At 41.6% G+C, this 18340-nt stretch overlaps 1 protein-coding gene across 18 annotated transcripts in view; it reads right to left on the minus strand.

Moving 5' to 3' along the window:
- Positions 1-12171: 12171 nt before the first annotated feature.
- CTBP1 (C-terminal binding protein 1) overlaps positions 12172-18340 on the minus strand; it is a 257915-nt gene continuing 251746 nt past the window's right edge. For 17 of the 18 annotated variants that reach the window (XM_076335751.1, XM_076335760.1, XM_076335749.1 and 14 more), the window contains one exon: positions 12172-13641. In XM_076335751.1, the coding sequence (XP_076191866.1) occupies positions 13455-13641 (187 nt within the window). In that variant the 3' untranslated portion in view covers positions 12172-13454. The remainder of the gene's footprint in view (positions 13642-18340) is intronic. The other variant, XM_076335748.1, reaches the window with a different exon arrangement.

Below are 18340 nucleotides of genomic sequence, written 5' to 3' on the forward strand. Positions count from 1 at the left end.
ACAACTGACCTAAGCTTTCTGGGAATGCAGGACTTGGACTAACCAACCAGGCTGAGCTCAGCGGCAGGTCTCAGACCTGACACTGAAGATCAGCAGATGCAGGAGGGACTACCAAAAAACCAGTTTCCTTCACTTGCCTGCTCCCAGCCTGGCTTTCTCTGCAGCCGGGATGTGTGAACAAGGAGCAGCAGACAGGCAGCAGACAAAATAACTTTCTCGTTCCCCACACTTCAAACCCTGTCCACGATTTTCCAGCTGCAGCCTGTCCCTGATGCCATGAGAGAAGTAGAGGGGAGCCGAAAGGAAAAACAGAAAAGCCCTTTCTGAAGACATCAGGCCAGTTATACACTGGGAGGGAAGACCCTTGCTGATTTGAGCCCCCTTCCCATCTGCTCCATGGAGGTGACTGGCTGAGGCAGCGGAGCATGAGATTTGATTATAATTATTGTCTTAACGCAGAGCTGAAATTGTTCCGAGCACGCGGAGCTTCTGGGAATAGGCAAGCATCCAAAATAATCTTTGGACTGCAAACTCTGTGACGAAGAGATGGTATAAACTGACAGACATCGCAAAACCCTTCAGAGTCTACTTCCCATCGAGCAGGGTTGTCCCCGTCAGTCTGCAATTTCACCTCCAGACAGCTCCTGCTTTCGTTCCGGCCTTGGCAGACACATTGTTTTTCAACAAGGAAGAAAATACCTATATCGAGGGACCATAACCCAGCTCAACCCAATTAAATCAAACCCAGTGGCTGCCGGGCTGTGCTTCTCTCCACAGTCAATTCCGATCTGGTGCCTGCCACGCAAACCCAGTGACATTGTGGACTGCATCAACACAATTAGGACTGAAGCCCAGATTTATAAAGGTATTTAGATGCCACAGTGGCCGTTAGACACCAAAATATCTTTGCGGAGTGACACACAGTTCTTGGGACAGAAATAAGTTTTCTTACAAAGACGAAACCGGCTCTATTATCACGTATATTCCTGAGAACTCTTATATGGCTCTTTGCGTTGAGCAACACCCGTAGCTCAGGTTGTGAGAAGCCAGATGCATGGGGGCACACCACCTTCCCATTCACGCCTTCTTTTAAACTCCAGAGGTTGGAAGCATTTACTACTCCCCTGCTCCTCATAAAATAAGCCCGACTTCCTGGAGGCCGTGCAAAGCTTTTAGTAGTTAGCAGCACAAGGTAAACCAGAAATAACGGGTTTGCTGGCTGGAACGTATCACGCTGTACATCCCTGGGAAATACGTTTGCAGTAGTCCACATCACGAGCGGACGCTTTTTGTCTACTAGGTGGTTCCTGGTGGTATAGCAGAACTTGGTGAGCATTAGGGGGATTTTACACGGTAATTGGCCAGTGTGCACAAGGCTTAAGAGTTTTGGCTGTTGGTACCAGTGAAGCAGGATTTGGTCTCTCCCCTGAGTTTTGCTAATACCCAGACACTGCAAAGGAACCTAAACGGCTTATGCTATTCCAGGTGGGCAAAGCACTGTGTAGGGTAGGAGCTCACATACAGTCGATCCAGGAGAATTAGTATTTTTTCTGGCTGTTGTATCCTGCCTAATTCTAACTCCTCTAGGAGTTATTTCACCGCAGCATCTGTACAACGAGCTCTGAAATTCCTATTGCGCTGACTTGGCTATGGGTACCCCTGCAAAGGAAATTCATTTAAAACACCCTTCAGAGTAATTCAAAGTTGGAATGGACAAGGATAATCTGCAAGGAGGTTGCATGGGTACTGCTCTGCGTTTTGAATGAAAGTTCCCCTCAGTGCCTTTATCTTAAAGGTTTATTTTTGTGACTCTCAAGTAATGCACAGCCATGTTTCCCTCTTCCAGCATGCTCCTTCTGAGTCACATTTTCTCCTGGTATTTGGAACAGCAAACGGCAGTAAGGAGTGTGAAACCTCTGTGGCCTCGCCGAGCGTGAGCCAGCCTCCCCGCTGGGAAAGGTTCTAGGAAAGGACATTTTGGACAATGGAAGCAGGTGCTGCCAATATTCAGTTCTAATCTTTTTGTCAAGTGCAACATGTTTTTGTTAATTTTACTGCTGTGTCAGACCTGCGAGCCCTGCCTGCTGTGCCCAGGCTCCTCTCCCAGCGATCCCACGCCATGCTGATTTGCTTAACCTCCGGTTTGTTGCACATCTCTATTACTCTGAGCAGTCGGAGAGAGCCCTGTCTGTTGATTATAAATGCTGAACATCTTAAAGATATTTTATATCTGATTAAGCACTTTATAACTCTGTTCATGCAAGCATCAGGCCAGATTTCTCATTTTGTAGGCACAAGAAAATATTTTTTGCTTAGTTCAATAAACCCATTTGTATTCATCTTTACTGATTCCACTGTAGTTTTCCCTTGCTCAGCAAGATGTATATTACAGCCTGTTTAATTGTGTGTTTGATCTTCACTACTTAACCAGATCTATTTATCATTACAATGCATCAGTACATTATAAAGCTTTCAGGCACATTTACCAGCATAACAAAGCTCCCACTACAGAAGAGTCCTCCAGGGAAATAAAACAACAACAACAAATACTTCAATGCAATTCACTTAACAGTACAAATATTTGTAATTACAAAAATCTTTAAGTGTGCTTCTTCCATAAATGGCATGTTTTACTTAAAATTGCTTTCATAATGTGATAGTGCCTCCAATTTATGCAGCTGATGGTTTCCTCATGTTAAAGAAAGCAAGGCCAAGTTACCGGTTTCTTATATTTTCCCTTTTGCTAATGTGAAGGCAGAATTCAAGTTCACTGAGGTGCTATTGAAAATTTGGTTACACCTAATAAAATGAGAACATTTAAAAAACACTAGTGCGTGATTAATAACTGCTATAAATACATTACAGCGTGAATGCAATGTTACAGCTAGCTGCAAGGCATGTGTGAACTGAGTCTACAACAATCAATTAACCATTAATTGTAATGTCTGTTAATCATTGGTTAACCCTTTATAAATAACAAATACATTACCCTTGCTGTAAACTGGGACCACCAGGTTATATTACAAAGCTATTCATGTTTCTCATGTGTATCAAAGACAAATACATGTTGTCAATCTGTTGTAATTCCAGTGCCATTTTTACATATTTAACATTCTTGGAAAATATGTTGTTACTTCATTAACGGGTTATTTGTTTTTGCTTTTGCCTCACAGGAAATTATTGCAAACTGAAGGACACCCCAGGAAGTCAGCTTTTACGGCTGAAAACTGTCATATCACAAGAAAGGCCTGGGGATATTTGTTTTTTCTTATCATGCAGTGAGTCACACTCAGATTGTCTATGGAAAGTGCCTGACCCGGGCACTGCAACTGCAGCTCTCTGCTACAGCACGTGGAAACAGGACCCGGTAGCACTGGGCCTGACCTCAGTAGGCATCCAAGGGACCATGGTGGGCAGCTTAAACTGAGCTCTAAGCACCCTGTGCTTTTTGTTCTGAAATCAGGGTAGTGCCCAGCAGCACTTCTCAGACCTCCAGCTACCCTTCCACCTACAACGAAGTCCCCTGCCTCCAGGCAGCGGCAACGGGAGACTCACCTTCACCAGATCCATCACACCATTAAAATAGCCAGAACTGCTCGAAGCCACAAGAACTAAAAATGAAATTATGAATACAAATATTAGAATATCAGCACTAAGATTCTGAAGGCAAGTACTCAAAAGTTAGCAAAATCCAGATTTCCAATATTCTGTGAAACCTCAGTGTGGCCACATGATCGTTATGATGCTTAAGTGACGAGCATCGTGCTGTATTTTCCATAGCATTATATATAGCCTTCCATTCAGAAGACCATTGATCCATTAATGAATGACTGGTCAAAAGTCTGCTTCGCATCCACTGTTTCTGCTTAGACCCGACCTATTGCCATTGGTATTGTGCCTAATTTTAACACGTAGACTTTAATGTCCGGTCTGCCAGAGACAGGGAGAAGCAGGGGAAATCTAATTCTGCCCATGTTTCTCATCGTTCCAGAACAGGACATTCCCACCACATTCCAAAACATGATATTTCAGACCATCCTTTTGGGGCAAAACAAGTTCTCTGCTCTTCCAAGCAAAACCTTTGCCGAGGGAGAGGGAGTGAACATGCCACTGAAGGCCATCACAGGACCTAGGTGTGCAGCGGATGAGTTTGACGTCCCAGCAACTATGAAGAAAAGGTACCACTACCCAAAAAAGGTACGATCAGCAGAACAGTAAGGTGCACAGCTGCAAGTAGTATTGTTAGGGAACAGGACAACAAGGGCAGGACAGGCTGGGATGCGTGAAAGTTGTCTGAAAGGAGCCAGCCAAGAATGCTGCTGTCACCATAGAGAGGGAACTGGAAACTTCCCTGTGAGGGCCCCTGAAAGCTATTGAGAAAACAAAAAACCAGACCATGATGGAAATCTGTAACTTGAGACAACTCCAGTAGGCAAAAGCACAAGGACGTGTTCCACAGAGGACAAAATCTCATAGAGTCAGGGGAACAAACAGCGTAATCTATGCCCAGGCTTTAGAAAATGCCTAGGGTGTCTGTGTTTCCCCTCTGTTTTTTAACAAGCCTTCGTATTTGTGCCTGTAAAATATCTGGAGCAGGGACTATCTTCAAATATTCATTTACGTGTTTATAAATACAAGAAAGCATTTACAGAGCCTCTACCCTGAACAACTCCCAGGTCTTTGAGCCGTCTGTAATTTAAGAAGGGAAACGACACCTGAACTGTGATTCACAGGTGAGCCAGGACTGACACAGCTTTATTAACAGTCTCACCAGGCTGTTTTACACGTTACCCTCTTCAAACTCTGTGATATGATGGCAAATTCTGCCGCTGAAATGCTCTGGGCAGGCTTAAACCCTGAAAGACCGATATGTAGTTAAGAATGGGAGCATTTACAGCTTTTAAACTGAAGATTCTCCGTGTGCAGTATCTAAATATGCCATAATAGCTTATAAAAAATAGTATTTATAGAGGCGGCTTAAAACGGTCGCAGGGGAAGCACAGCACGTTGTTCTAACGGGGGGTTCGCTCTGCAGTTTCGATGCACGAAGTGTCTGTTTTGCCACCTAGTGGCTACTGCGGAGAGATCGTCGGTATTTTTGTGCCTTTGTCATCCAAAGTGCCCATCAGCTCCCAGATCCTGGAGGAAAAGAGCAGAAGGAGGTAGGAGCAATTAAAAAAAAAAAATACCGCATATATAACAATCACAAACCAGGTCACCTGCAATTCTTAAATTCAGCAGCGAAATCGGTAGAAAAGCTCATGTATCGCAGCCCAGATGCTCCAGAGCCAGAATACAGCCCTGGCTCGAAACAGCGAGCAGCAAGGGATTTTCAAGAAGGGAATCCGAGAAAACAACAGTTCAGCATCTGACTTCGTTCCTATTGTAAAATGCAGAGGTTGGCATGAAACAAGCTTAGAAGCCAAAGGTTTGGGTTGGTACCGCAGCAGCTGCCACTCGGCGCCTCCACGAGCTCAGGCTTCTCAGATGGGAAAACACATTATTACATTACATTCTTCTATTACATTTTCATATATTTGACTTACCACGAGGGTCAGACTGCAATTTCTATCCCCTGACACGTTCAGCCAGGCGAAGGCTACAGCAGGCAAACTTTCCCTCCCCAGCCTGAGCAGACACTGCATTTCCGAAAGGCCAGACCCCTGGAATGAACATACTAAAAAATAATTTAAAAAAATAACGTATCACAAACAACAAAACATCAACCTTTCTACCCAGGAATCTACCTCCCCAAAGGGATTTCAGAGGCTGATGGAGCTGAGCCTAAGCATCTGTTTAAAAGCATTTCCAACATTTGGAGTTTTAAACCTCACAATAATAGATATTCGGGATGAATTATCAGATGTGGGTTATCAAAGTAGTTTTTCAAAAACAGCACCACAGGTTGGAGAAGTTTCATCCTTCTGTGTCTTCTGGGGACGGATTTTCAGCAGGCTGTAGGTATCTGGAGAGAGAGGGGATAAGAAGCAGTACACAGGAGTACCTCTTCTGGATGGCATTTCCTTTCTATAGCGTGCATTTCCTAAGTAATGAAGCCACTTTGAAACTAGGAAATTACGATTCATTGCCATGAGAAGTTTACACCAGACACACTCGGATCTGCAGAGACTGTCCCTGGTTTATTCTGCTGTAACCTCAGGCACTTAATTGGAAAGACTATATACGTGGGGAGCTATTCCTCTTAACGTTTCACTTAGGTCACAGAAGGCAAGCAGAAAAGAGCCCAGACAGATCAATCTAGATTCAAGAGCAGCCACCATCTTATGACTAGTCAACAGCCTTTTCAAAGGCAAACCTGTGGTGTCTGCTTAGATCCGAACTCACAGCTGTCTTTCACAAATACCTCACAAGCTACTGGGAGTCACTGGCAGCTCCACTGACAATTAATTGCAGATGAAAACTAAAATGCTTTGGGGATCGCAGCAACATCGGAAACCTTGTCCTACTTCCAGCAATGTTGGACATAACACATAAAGAGAGTTCTCCAAATGGTGAGGGTTCAGTCCCAGAGCCTGTGTCGTCGGGAAAGACTGGAATGACACATTTTGGTCTGGGATGCATATGATACATTCAAGCGGGATGTGTGTCACAGTCCAAGGGGTCACAATTTAATATGAAAATTCAACAGACTTAAGACTTTCATTTTTCTGTAAAATGGGATCAGATCTCAGCTACTAGTTACATGATGCAAAACTGTGCCTTTATACTTTGAATTTACAGAGGCTGAAAACCTCTCAAAATGAGCTTTGAGTCACAGTGGAGATTTTTCATCTCTTACCTGTGCTTCTTGCAATACGAGGGCTGTATCCTGCGCCTAAAATGGCTGGTCTGCAGTCGGAAAGGAAAAAGAAAAAAAAAAAAAAAGACATCTGCTCAGAATATGAATTCTTGAAAACCTCTAGTTTCAGCAATCTGTTTCAAAGGACAGGCTTTCCACTTCATGCTTGGAGTGGAAAGTGATGGCTTTGGAGTTAATTACAAATGGCTATAACTTAAGAGAGAAAAATTAATCTATCACCATAACCTCATAACATGATAAACACATTTCACATACACTAGGCCTTTAAAAAACACGGGCAAGCAAATAGCAAAATGACCAAAAACCCATAGCAAGACGACGTTGGAAGTCCCCTGACTCCATTTTAATATGAAAACTACTGGTGCTGATAACAGCAAATACATTACTGGAAAACACCAAAAGCAGATACTCTTTCTGTTGTGGTTTAAGAACAGTAAAATACAGCTCGTACGTAACTTTACACGAGGGCTTAACCAAAATCCTACTAAACGGCAACAGAGACTTAAATGGGATTTACTCTGATGCTTTTAAGTGTGCTGAAGAGCAAGTACTGCTGCTTGCTGAGTTCCCGGGAAGGGGGATATGCTGTGAAGCCGACAGCTGTGTTGGAGGCAACTGGCTTGAGAATTCAATCCATTGCATCGGGTGGGACATTTTGAAAATGGCTGGAGGGGTTTGGAAACACAAGTCTGAGATGTCAGCTCTTCAGGAGATTTATTTTTAGGTGTTGATTCGCTGCCCTAACTCTTAGGGTTTATCCAGGGAAGACCAGCTCCATAAGCTTTTCCCAAACTATACAAGGACTCTACTTTCACAGCACAGATGAAGAAAAAGCACTGTCACATTGACACGTAATTCTCTACTTCTAATACATCAAACTTGATAAGTAAAAAAGGTTCTTGTGGCAATTTAAGCTAATAATTTTGCTCCTTTTTATTACTTTAAATCTTTGCAACTCAAAACATATTCAAGTATTTAAATGTATTTTCTTTTAAACTTCCTTACTTTATTTCTTAAGCAGATCATCAACGCTTCCAACTGGCAACCACTTATCCTCTTTAGGCAACACATGAAAGAAGGGAGATAGATATGTAGTTAAAGATTGTGCAAGTAACAAATGTCTTCAACGGACTGGCATGCTTGGAGAATGATCTACATCATCTTGGAAATGTCTCAAATGCCTCTAATCATCCCAAGGACATACTTTAGACTGTTCATGGTGGTCTTGACACAGTGTCACAACCCCCCCCAAAACAAACAATGCTCCTTCAAGAAAACACTCCGTTATGACTCTGAGCAGAAACGTAAAGGCAAAGAAAAAGCGCTGCGACTAGATTTGAAGAGCCATAATTGTTTCTGTAGCACAGAAAACGAAGGAAGGAAACTCCAGGTGAGGAACTGCATAAAAAAAGACCAACTGGGCGATCCCAAGCCCAAAAGTGGACATAAAAAATACAATACTGGATATGGGTTTAGCGAGGTAGTGTGCATGGAGGTCAGCCAAGGAGAGAGCTGAAAAACAACTGGTCTGTGTTGAGCTGGAACTCACAGATGAAAAGTAGAACCGACTAAAGGACATTTCTTCTAAAAAAGGGAAGAATTCTAAAAGTAACGTGCCAGGTCCCCTGAATGCTAGAAGGAAACAAGGAAGAAGGACAGGAGGCAGATGTTGAGGGACAAACAGCCCGACACAAGGTACGAGACCCAGATAAGGTCTGTTCTGCAAGAGGCAGACACACAACGGGTGCAGATGGTGGGATGAAAGCGAGCACTTGGACTACGAAAGCAGGACCACTGCATTGAGCATCTACTCAACGTGGAGCTTTTGCTATTAATGAGGTGCTACCTAGGCAAATGCAATTTGAAGACCGAGAACAGGATTAATCAAGTTCTTCAAGCACTTGTGACTTTGCAGGAAAATAGTTTACCAAGGAAATCGGAAAGTCAGTGGAGGCAAGAAGACAATAGCTGAAAGTCTGAGAAGATCAGAAATCCTGCAATTTCATCTGCAGAAGATAACCATATTGGACTACGTAATTCGAAAGGACAAAAATACAGAGCCACAAAGGAAAGGATGTACAGTAAAATGAAAGAAACTGGAAAAGAAAACAGATGAATAACACAGTTTGGTCTTCCTGGAAGATGTGTCACTGACCTCAGTACAAAGGCAAATTGGCTAAAATGTGACATGCTCACTAAATTCAAGTCAGCCTACATGACCTCATGTTCAACACGAAACAATAACTGGAATTTAGAGACAGGGAAAGCCAAATTAAATAAACCAGTTTAAAAATTATAGTGACGGTTATCCCCCATTTAAACAAACTATCAAAGGAAATGGCAAAACCCCATTGCTTGACATTTTAATATAAAGACTAGAAATCTTCCTGAAAGATTTACTTCAGTCAAAACACAGTATCAGATTTAATGAAGAAGCATATCACATTTAACGGCTTTACTAAGCGGTCAGACAAAATGATCTAATATTACTCTCTGCCCTTAAAACCGATGACTGCTTTTTTTTTCCCCCCCCTTTTTTTTTTTCAATTTACGAAAGGTAGAAAGGTTGGAATGAACTGAATAAAGGAAATACTGGCAGTGCTGCCTTCTCCTTCAAGCAGAACAACTGACATTATTGAAGCATCTGCTGAGATTAAACAAGAGAAGAAAACCTTTCATTCTGAGGCAAGGAGTAAGCTGGTACCAGCCAGACTACAGCAGTCACAGCCATTTGGAAAGCCAGCCTTAATCATTTGAGGTGGAAGGCTGGACAAGAAAATAGTAAGGCATTTTCTCAAAAAAAACATACTAAAGGAAAAAGCCCTGAGGCTTGTTATAAAGGAAGCTGAAGTGTTTTACCCTGAATGGAAAAGGCCTCTAGTTGGTTTGGTAGCAACCTTGTATGACCTTTAAACAATGTTCTCACACTTTGGATTATAAAAACAAAGTTGTTAAAAAAAAAAAAAACAACTCACCAAAACCCAACAAAACCCCAAACACAAAAACAGAACAAAAACCCCAACCCAAGCTGCAGGGACTTCAGGACTGACTCCCAGTCACCCCAGCTGGAAACCTGTCCCAGGACCTCCCTGCTGACAGAGATCTTTTCCTAACCCCCATTTATGCTTCATATATTGGTATATTATGGTTCATATACCAGCATTTCTTTAACATTTCTCCCTCCTCCTCAGCATTTACTATTTACAGCCATTTCCCCAGCTCAGCCTTCACTTTAAGCTGAAAAAGCCGAGTTACTCTCATTTCCTCTCACGATAGGCCCTCCGCACCTTCAGTCGTTGAGAGCCGGTCTTTGCTGACTTCAGCTCGAGCTCACACTTACAAAAACGGGTGACCAAAACTACACATCAAACGCTCCAGGTCCTGTGTAGCATCTCTGATCCATTCTCATCCCTACCAAAAATACTGTGCCAGATGCCTCTGCCATCACACTGTTCTTTTCCACGGCTGCCCCACAGCGGCAATCAGTCAGTCCTAACGTGGGAAAACACTACGGCTCCTTTTTCTGCCAAGTTTTTGTTTTGACTTGCAACTACCTGACTTTGCATTTGCACAACTGGTATCTTTCTGCTTCTAACAGCCCGTTCTTTGATACCGTCCAATTCTTGCGCAGGCTCCAGAGCCTCCTGTGCACTGGTGATGCCTACGATCTTTGAGCCAGCAGCAGTTTCAGTGGCTGGCCGCCTTCTTGGCCAAGATCCTTAATGCAAGTAACAGCACCAAAAAAAATCCTGACTGTTTGGGGCAGGCACTTTGCTTACCTCCTCTTTCACCTTCCAACGCTGCCTCAGTAGCCCTCTGCTGCCACTGCCTTCCCCACTTTACATTTTCCCACTAACTGCGTCTTCTTCTGTCTAAACTTTATTTAGCACATCCTTTACCAGACAGAGGAAACCTAATCACATTTCCACTACCCAACAAAAGCAGTTGCAAAAGATAAAAGGTTAGCCTGGCCTAACAGCCTTTGTTTATTAGGGTACACTTTTCCAGTTAGTCATTTACTCCAAGCCTTTTTTTTAATTCAGCTTTTCAAGACCATAACCCAGAAGTCAGTACCAATCGGTCTTGTCATTGCCAGGGTGGCTTTTCCTTTCTGCTCCAGAAGCAGCAGGAAACTGGATTACTCTCCACCAGTCAGACCGACAGATGTATTTCAAGCACTAGCATAAAACCACTGAACATGTTACCACCACAGTGGCATTGCCCTTCCCTACCCATCAGTGCAGCATTTCAGGCTCAAATCCCGAAAAAGTTTGTGCCTGAGCAAGCACGGATGACGGCTCAAAAATACGCAGTTGAAGGACAGCAAGCTTCAGAACTGCGCCCGAGAAGTGCATGCAATAGATACTGGTGCCTTCATTTCTAGTTCATCAATTTATCGATTCACTGGAAACAAAGCTTACTTACATAAGCCACGTCCAAACTGATGCAAGAGAAGGAAAAAAAAACAACCCTCTTGGTTTTCCTCAGGAAATTCGGTTGCAAATGAGACTGTCAGCGATTCTTAGCAGCCAGATGTTAAATGTTTGTTTTACATATGCTAAAGAAGCATCTCCAGCCTGACAAAGAAGCATCTTAAAACATGAATTACCAATGAAATATGAAATCCTACTTCAACCGCAGGAGACTGCATTCGGTTTTTTGCAAGTTCTTGGCCACGGAGCTGTTAGAAGTGTCTTTGCTGGGATAACTTGCAGCTTTAAGGCTGCTTTCTGTTTTGTTTCATGGAGGGAATAGGAATGGTTTTACCGTCAAATGAATCGTAATGGATGACGTTTTTGGCTCTAAATGTTCAAGGCAAACACCTTCCTCCACTCTTCCACGGAGGTAAGATTTCACTTTATATAGTGCTCCTTGGGTACCGCCCTGCAAGTGTCAATCTTTCCTGACTTGCGGCCTCCTAACATTGTCCTAACAGAAGTGGAGGCCACTCGATAGACCTGCAGGAATGGGGGACAGTAACTTTTCATACATCCCATAAAAACAGCTCACTAACCTCAGGTGCACAGTTACTACTTCAGATTAATAGTGAACAAATAGACAAGAGACTACCGAGGAGGTTTACGTCCAGGTTCACTTTTGCCCATCCTGGATTTCTTTCTTGCAGCAGCTAAACTTTTGTCTTGCCTTTTTAAACTGCGTAGGGATGAAGGACATCTTATCCAGGAGCACAGGAAAGGCCAAAACAGCTTCCAGCTGAAATCCAACCTGCCTTAAAAACACTTCTGCCCGTGTTCAAAAAAACAAACTCCTTCAATATAGCAAATACAATTACGTCCTGCTGCACGCCTCCACCATCACAAAAGCAAATAAAACAATGGACACTTCTCATGTTGGACTTCGGCAAAAGACGTTTATTATTATTATTATTGTCGTGTTGCTGTTGTACCTCCTCTGCTCTGCCCACAGTGGTGGCATAAATGCTGTTACCGTATTGTAGCTGATGATGCCGGTGTACAAATCAAAATCCATCTTAATTTCAAACTCCATTAGAAACACAGGAAAAAAGATCAACATTTACGAAATGTAAAGGGAAAAATGGTATGGAAAGAATTATTATTTTTTATTTTTCAAGCTTCCAAGACAGTATTACAAACAACAGAGAGCAAAGTAAAGCTAGAAATGAAATACTTGACAGCATCTGTTTAAAAATTACAGCTAAGAAACCTAATAAAAGTTGAATAAACAGTTACTAGAAATAAAAATTTTTACACATATGATATTTGTCTGGGATTTTTATTTCTTTAAAATAATTCATACAAATGGTTACAGTCACAAACATGATTTTAACCAAAAATATTGCTAGCCTACCACATTACCAGGAAGGAATCAATGTAGGCAATGAAATGCTGCTACTTTTCAGTAGTCTAGTGCCTTTTTCGCATACCACCAATAATATATACTTTAACTGGTGACAAAAAGCACAATGCTCGTTTATACAAAACCTTATTTTTTTTTTCCTCAAAATCTCTTTGCAAGGTTGTCTTCATTTTGAAATAAGGGAATTCATGCCAAAATTAGGAGAAACTGTTTTTCTTTTGTTTACTAAATTATTCTAAAAAATAAGACAAGCAGGTAGAAAAAACAATGCACTGTGTGGCGTAGAAAGAAAAATGGGAAAAATTCATTGTCCTGAGAAGTTTGCCAACTGCCTCATTTTTGGGCATGTTTTAAAATATAAAAGAAAGGATTTTTAATCTCAAAATTGGTTTGTTGAATGCCTCCCTTATGTTTTTCCTTGTTGACAGCTAAGCAAACAAACCCTTTTTAATGTTCTAAAAACTGTACACAGACAAGTACATTCATGATATAATTAACTACTAACTTCTCTTGCTTAACAAAGAACCCATAGGACACAGAAACAGTGAATCAGTCCACTGGACAGGGACAAACTACAATTTATACGGAGGAAAAAATGTTTCCAAATCTTCTTTTTGTCTCCCACCTTTTCCTTTTATACTGTATATTGGACCAGTTTCTAAACCAATAATCGTCTCCTCCTGTAAGTTCATGGTTTTGCCTTTAATCAAAATCCAGGGTTTTGTTTTGTTTTGTTTGTTTGTTTTCCACACGCTGACGTTGAAATCTCCGATGTTGGGAATGCTGTTTTTGTAGGCTACAATTGGTCGCTTGGGTGGTCTCTATCAGCTTCTGGTTTGACAGTTTGGCCGGGGGAAGGAGCATGGGGCGGGTGGGCTACAGCAGGGAGGCCGTGTGATAAAGACATAGGGTTGGGGACTATTCCTTCTACTGCTGCAGGTATGCCAGTTGAAGCCACGCTTACAACGCCTGGGGGATACCTGCTGAGAAAAGAAAAGGAGAACATACATGAAAACCAAGGGATGACTGGCCGGAAAGCCCGCCTTGCCTCCTTCTAGAGCTAGAGAGGTGCTTCTTTTGTTTTCAGACCAGTGAGAAAGACAGTTGGTTAAGCTCCAGATGAGATACCATATGCAGATGCTGTTAAATAAAACAAAAAAGTCTGTCTTTTACCCAAATGAGAAACAAGGTTTGCTAGATTGTTTCTTCAGATTTCAGATTTAATAGCATGAGTGGCAGCACAGCAAAGGAAACAACCGGGAAGTACTGCTCCTCTCAAAGTATGCCTCAACAAGAAGTAATTCACAGGCTAGGTTCGTGCAATACCGATCTGTTCTCTCTGACTTTTCCTCAAGTTGACCTTCGGGGATTTTTTTTCTCCTTCATTCTCACGCAGAAATTTTGAAGTATCATTGCTGTGGTTTGAAAAAATATTTCTTTAAACTAATCTTGCAGTCGTAGCTTTCTGATAGCTGCCCAAAAGAGCAATCATACCCACACACTCTTAAGATGACAAATTCAAGCCTATTACACCCAAATAACTTTTTCAGCATCAAACTTGCCACTGTACTTGTCTGAAAAGAGAACCGGGACTAGTTATACAGAGGACAAGTGCTTTAGGCAGACTGCAAGAGAGAGAGATGCAAACACAAAACACTGTGGATGGTTTTAAAGATTTGTTACTCCTTCTGGATGAACACCGAGGCCTGAATATTTTACAAATTCAACAAAAAAATCACCCTCTGATTCAGCTTGATTTTATGAGGACTCTGGTATTATCAGGCTAAAAAAAATTTTGCAAATCTACTGCTTCAGTCCCGAAGTTCAGCTGTAATTGATGAACACTGTTATTTCACAGTGCCATATACTGTATACTGTAAACTGTATACCGTAAACAACAGGTACACATGAACACTTTTAAGCCAAGTGCCTCAATACCAATTTGCAAGTTACCTCAGGCTGGCCGCTTAACACTGGCCCTTTGCTTCCCCCATCATAAAGCTGCACACTCGTCCCTCGCTCTCTCCTGCTGTATTCTGCTCACCCAAGCATCCTAGCAAGAGCATTATCCATTTAAAAGCCTAAACAGACGAACCTACCACTTACTCACTGTGGCGTTTGCTACCCTAGTGTTTACTTAGAACTAAATGGGAGAAAAGGCACTTGTAGTCTAGTCAAGCTTTTTTCAAATATCACATTATTCTGCTGTTGATTTTCTTCTCATCAGAGTTCAACGCTGAACGCGTCAGGGAATTTCACCCCGTTTCAGTAGCATCTTTTCTGAAGTAACGCATGTTTGTGCTGCTCATCCTCAGTTCCCTCAAACTGATAGAAAATTAGCGCAGAACTTACGCAAAACTCAGAGGAGGAAAAAAGCTGGATGAAAGCACATCGATTTGTTCTTTTTTTCTTCCATCGCAGAAACACCACGGGAACTGCTTTTTGCAAACACTGTGCCAGAGGGGCTCAGCACGGCTATCCGACACGGCACAGGGACGATGAAGATACCATACACTGGCCTGGTCATCCTGGGAAAGATTCCTACAGACCATACCACTGACTGTAATCTGGGATGGATAACCAGTATGTGAAAGATCACACCACCTGTAGGCCAGAACTTTGTTCCCAATGGTACACATATTTGCAGGGCTTCCTATGCTAATTCCTTCTCCAGAGAGGTTCCTTAGAATTAATTTGCAGTTGCTAATGGAATTAGTTGCTTGTTTCAGTACCTCAATTTGAATCTTATTAATCAAATTTGCTTCAATTCCTATGAAAACTGTCAGACTGGGTATTGTTTTATTTATTCAAGTTTAATTTTGAAACAGCTTATCTGTTACTCTAGGTGCTTCGCAAAAAACACAACACGACACGACGAAAACTTCCATTTAAAAGCCCAACACAGCAACCGTTTCCAACACAGAATCTCTACTTTCTAACAACATATTCCCCAAGCATCAACACACCGGAGCTGGGAGAAATCAAGATGAGAGCAAATTCTGCAACTGCATTTCCCGCAGGAAGAGAAGTCAGAGCCTCCCCTCGTGAAAATGGATGGTGCTGGATCAGGAGCATTAACAGTTACCTTATCAGCACATTAAGCAGTTCAGACTACACATCCGTAATTCTCCTTTGACATCAAATATTCTTTCTGTATATAAAAACATTCCCCTTGGAGACCAAGTCATAATAATTAGGATTCTACCTGCCAGCACCTCTCCTCAGACACGGGCTTCCTACAGACTTTTAGTAACATCCAAAAGCCCTACAACTGTTTTTCTTGTCCTAAAGCTAAACAGTGGCAGTAGCCAAAATACAGATAACATACCCCTCTACAGAAACTGTATTTTGCGTGACAACTCCTAATCCTGTTTTGCCATGCTCTTTTCATAATTTTTGTCCCTTTTTAATTTAATCATCAGTGTTGTGCAAATCGTATCTCTGAAAGGAGAACATATAAATTCAACAGCCTCCATACATGGGCATTTTTACTCTACATAACCTTCCCTTATGTTGCTATTTATTGCTCTTCTATTCTTAACCAGCAAATACATTCCCTACAGCACTTCATAAAGTTGCTCCCAATCTTCCTCCTCTGGTAGCAATAAATTGATACGTTTTCCAGGTAAAATGTCCACTGAATTGAATTTTTGCGAAAGCAGAAGCGAGAGATCAGTTATACCTCCTCTGCTACTTCATGCTCTTCCTTCCCCTTCCCCCACATAGTCTTAATTTATGAAGAAAAATACAGTACCTCTCAATTACAACTGAAAGGCAACTTTAATTTCTATGTTAATCTCCTATATTTTTTAAACTACAGAAGCACCTTGAAGCACCATGTTAAGCTCTGTTCAAGAAACTGAGTCTGTCCCAAAAGAGCTTAAAAATTTAACTGCGCATGAAGTAACTCCTGAATTACCAACACCTAACTATTCTCATCCAAGTACCTCTTCGGTACCTGGATCTTCTACCTGTTAGAAGGCAGAAAAATATGTCAACACGTCTGTAAATGGCACAATCACTGTTTACTGGCTGTCGAATTTCACTTTGCCTATAGCCTGCACACTCTGGGACAGAGGAAATGGCAGGGGGTTATCTAACAGGCAGCTCAGTAACAAATACACAGTAATAACACAAAAGCGGGCTATGGGTATATTATGCTGCTTCCCCAAGACTATAACAAATAGTTCCTTCTCAGGAATATCATTAATCTTTACTCATGGGATAGGTCCCGTTTGCTTGACCTTTTGTGTTGATAGGGCATCTTGCATTTCACATAGTAAATGGGTTTGTTTTCCACAGAATACGATGATATTCAGAAGATCTAGATTATATTCTGCTGATGAATGCTCCATGTTCTTTGCTTGCGATAATATCTGATAATTTAAGAGTTCTGTCCTACATCAAAATACAAGTAAATGATATATCCAGAATAAAATAACCTCATTAGATTTAGTTCACTGAAAGAGCTATTTGCATTTTTTAACATATAAATTATTATCCCAGGTCTTATCTTCTAATACAATTACATGACTATGATACAGTTATTAGCACATCTGAAACATCATACTGCCTGTGAAAGACTCCAGAACTCAGCTAGTTGAACCTGATCTTGGATTGCAAAGAGAAGACAGAAAAATTTGTTTTGAACAAATCAGTCCAAATTCTGTACTTAATCCAGGTAGGAATTAAGTATCAGCAAAAACTGCTACTGAAACCAAATTCTTCATAAAGCCTGAGCTTCAAGTTCCGCATATTTTATACTGCACAGAATAATAACAACTGCCTTCACCCACACTCAAACACTATTCTATCACCTCTCCAGAAAGAAGCTTTAGTATTTGTTGTATGACTAACTTCTCCCTCAAAATTCCCAAAATAAGTTTTATTTTGCATTTGAAAATAATTGTCAAGTCAAAATTTTTTTGCAATGAATTTTCTTTATTGAAACGACTGAAACAATGTCTAAAAAAGGCATTCAGTTCTGTGCTTATCCTGCTTGAATTAAATACATATGGTCTTTACCTTGTAAATCATTAACTCCCAAAACATTCCTAAGTTAAAATCCATTTCTAGCTGTGAAGCCTGTTTCTGCTGGACTTGTGACCCCCAAAATGAGAACAAACAACTGCATTTTATTTGGGCACGCAACCCTGTTCCTAACTGCCATGACAGGGTTGGAGTTATTACCCCCTGTTCAGCAACACCTGCCTTTAAGCCTCAATTGCATTCAGCTCTACCCTGAGTACTCCAAACTGAAGTCAATGAAACCACATGCTGTGTGGAAGAGAACACATGTGCTTGAAATTTTCATTTAAGCAAATAAAAACACCCTTCTTCAGATATTTAGGGCTGCGGGTACTTTTTAAAAAAGTAAACGTCTTGACGTGATGTGAGATATACGCATGTTGATCAAATCAAAGTTTTTCTTTTCCTTTGGTGCACTTACAGCTACTGAAAAGGAGATTATGGCAGAGGGTGGTGACGCTCCCCCCCATCATCTCTCCATCACTTCCTGATGAGACTGTTAGAACTCATTGGGACACGAGAGCTTTACTTCACTTCTCAGCATTGCACAGCTGGGTTCTCATATGGGGTAACACACACAAAAAAATCCTGTATGTATTAAAAGTATGGGATAGCCCTCCTAAAGAAGGACAAAGATAAGAAAGATGTGTGAAG

This window comes from Aptenodytes patagonicus, chromosome 4 (assembly GCF_965638725.1).
Source record: "Aptenodytes patagonicus chromosome 4, bAptPat1.pri.cur, whole genome shotgun sequence".
NCBI lineage: Eukaryota > Metazoa > Chordata > Aves > Sphenisciformes > Spheniscidae > Aptenodytes > Aptenodytes patagonicus.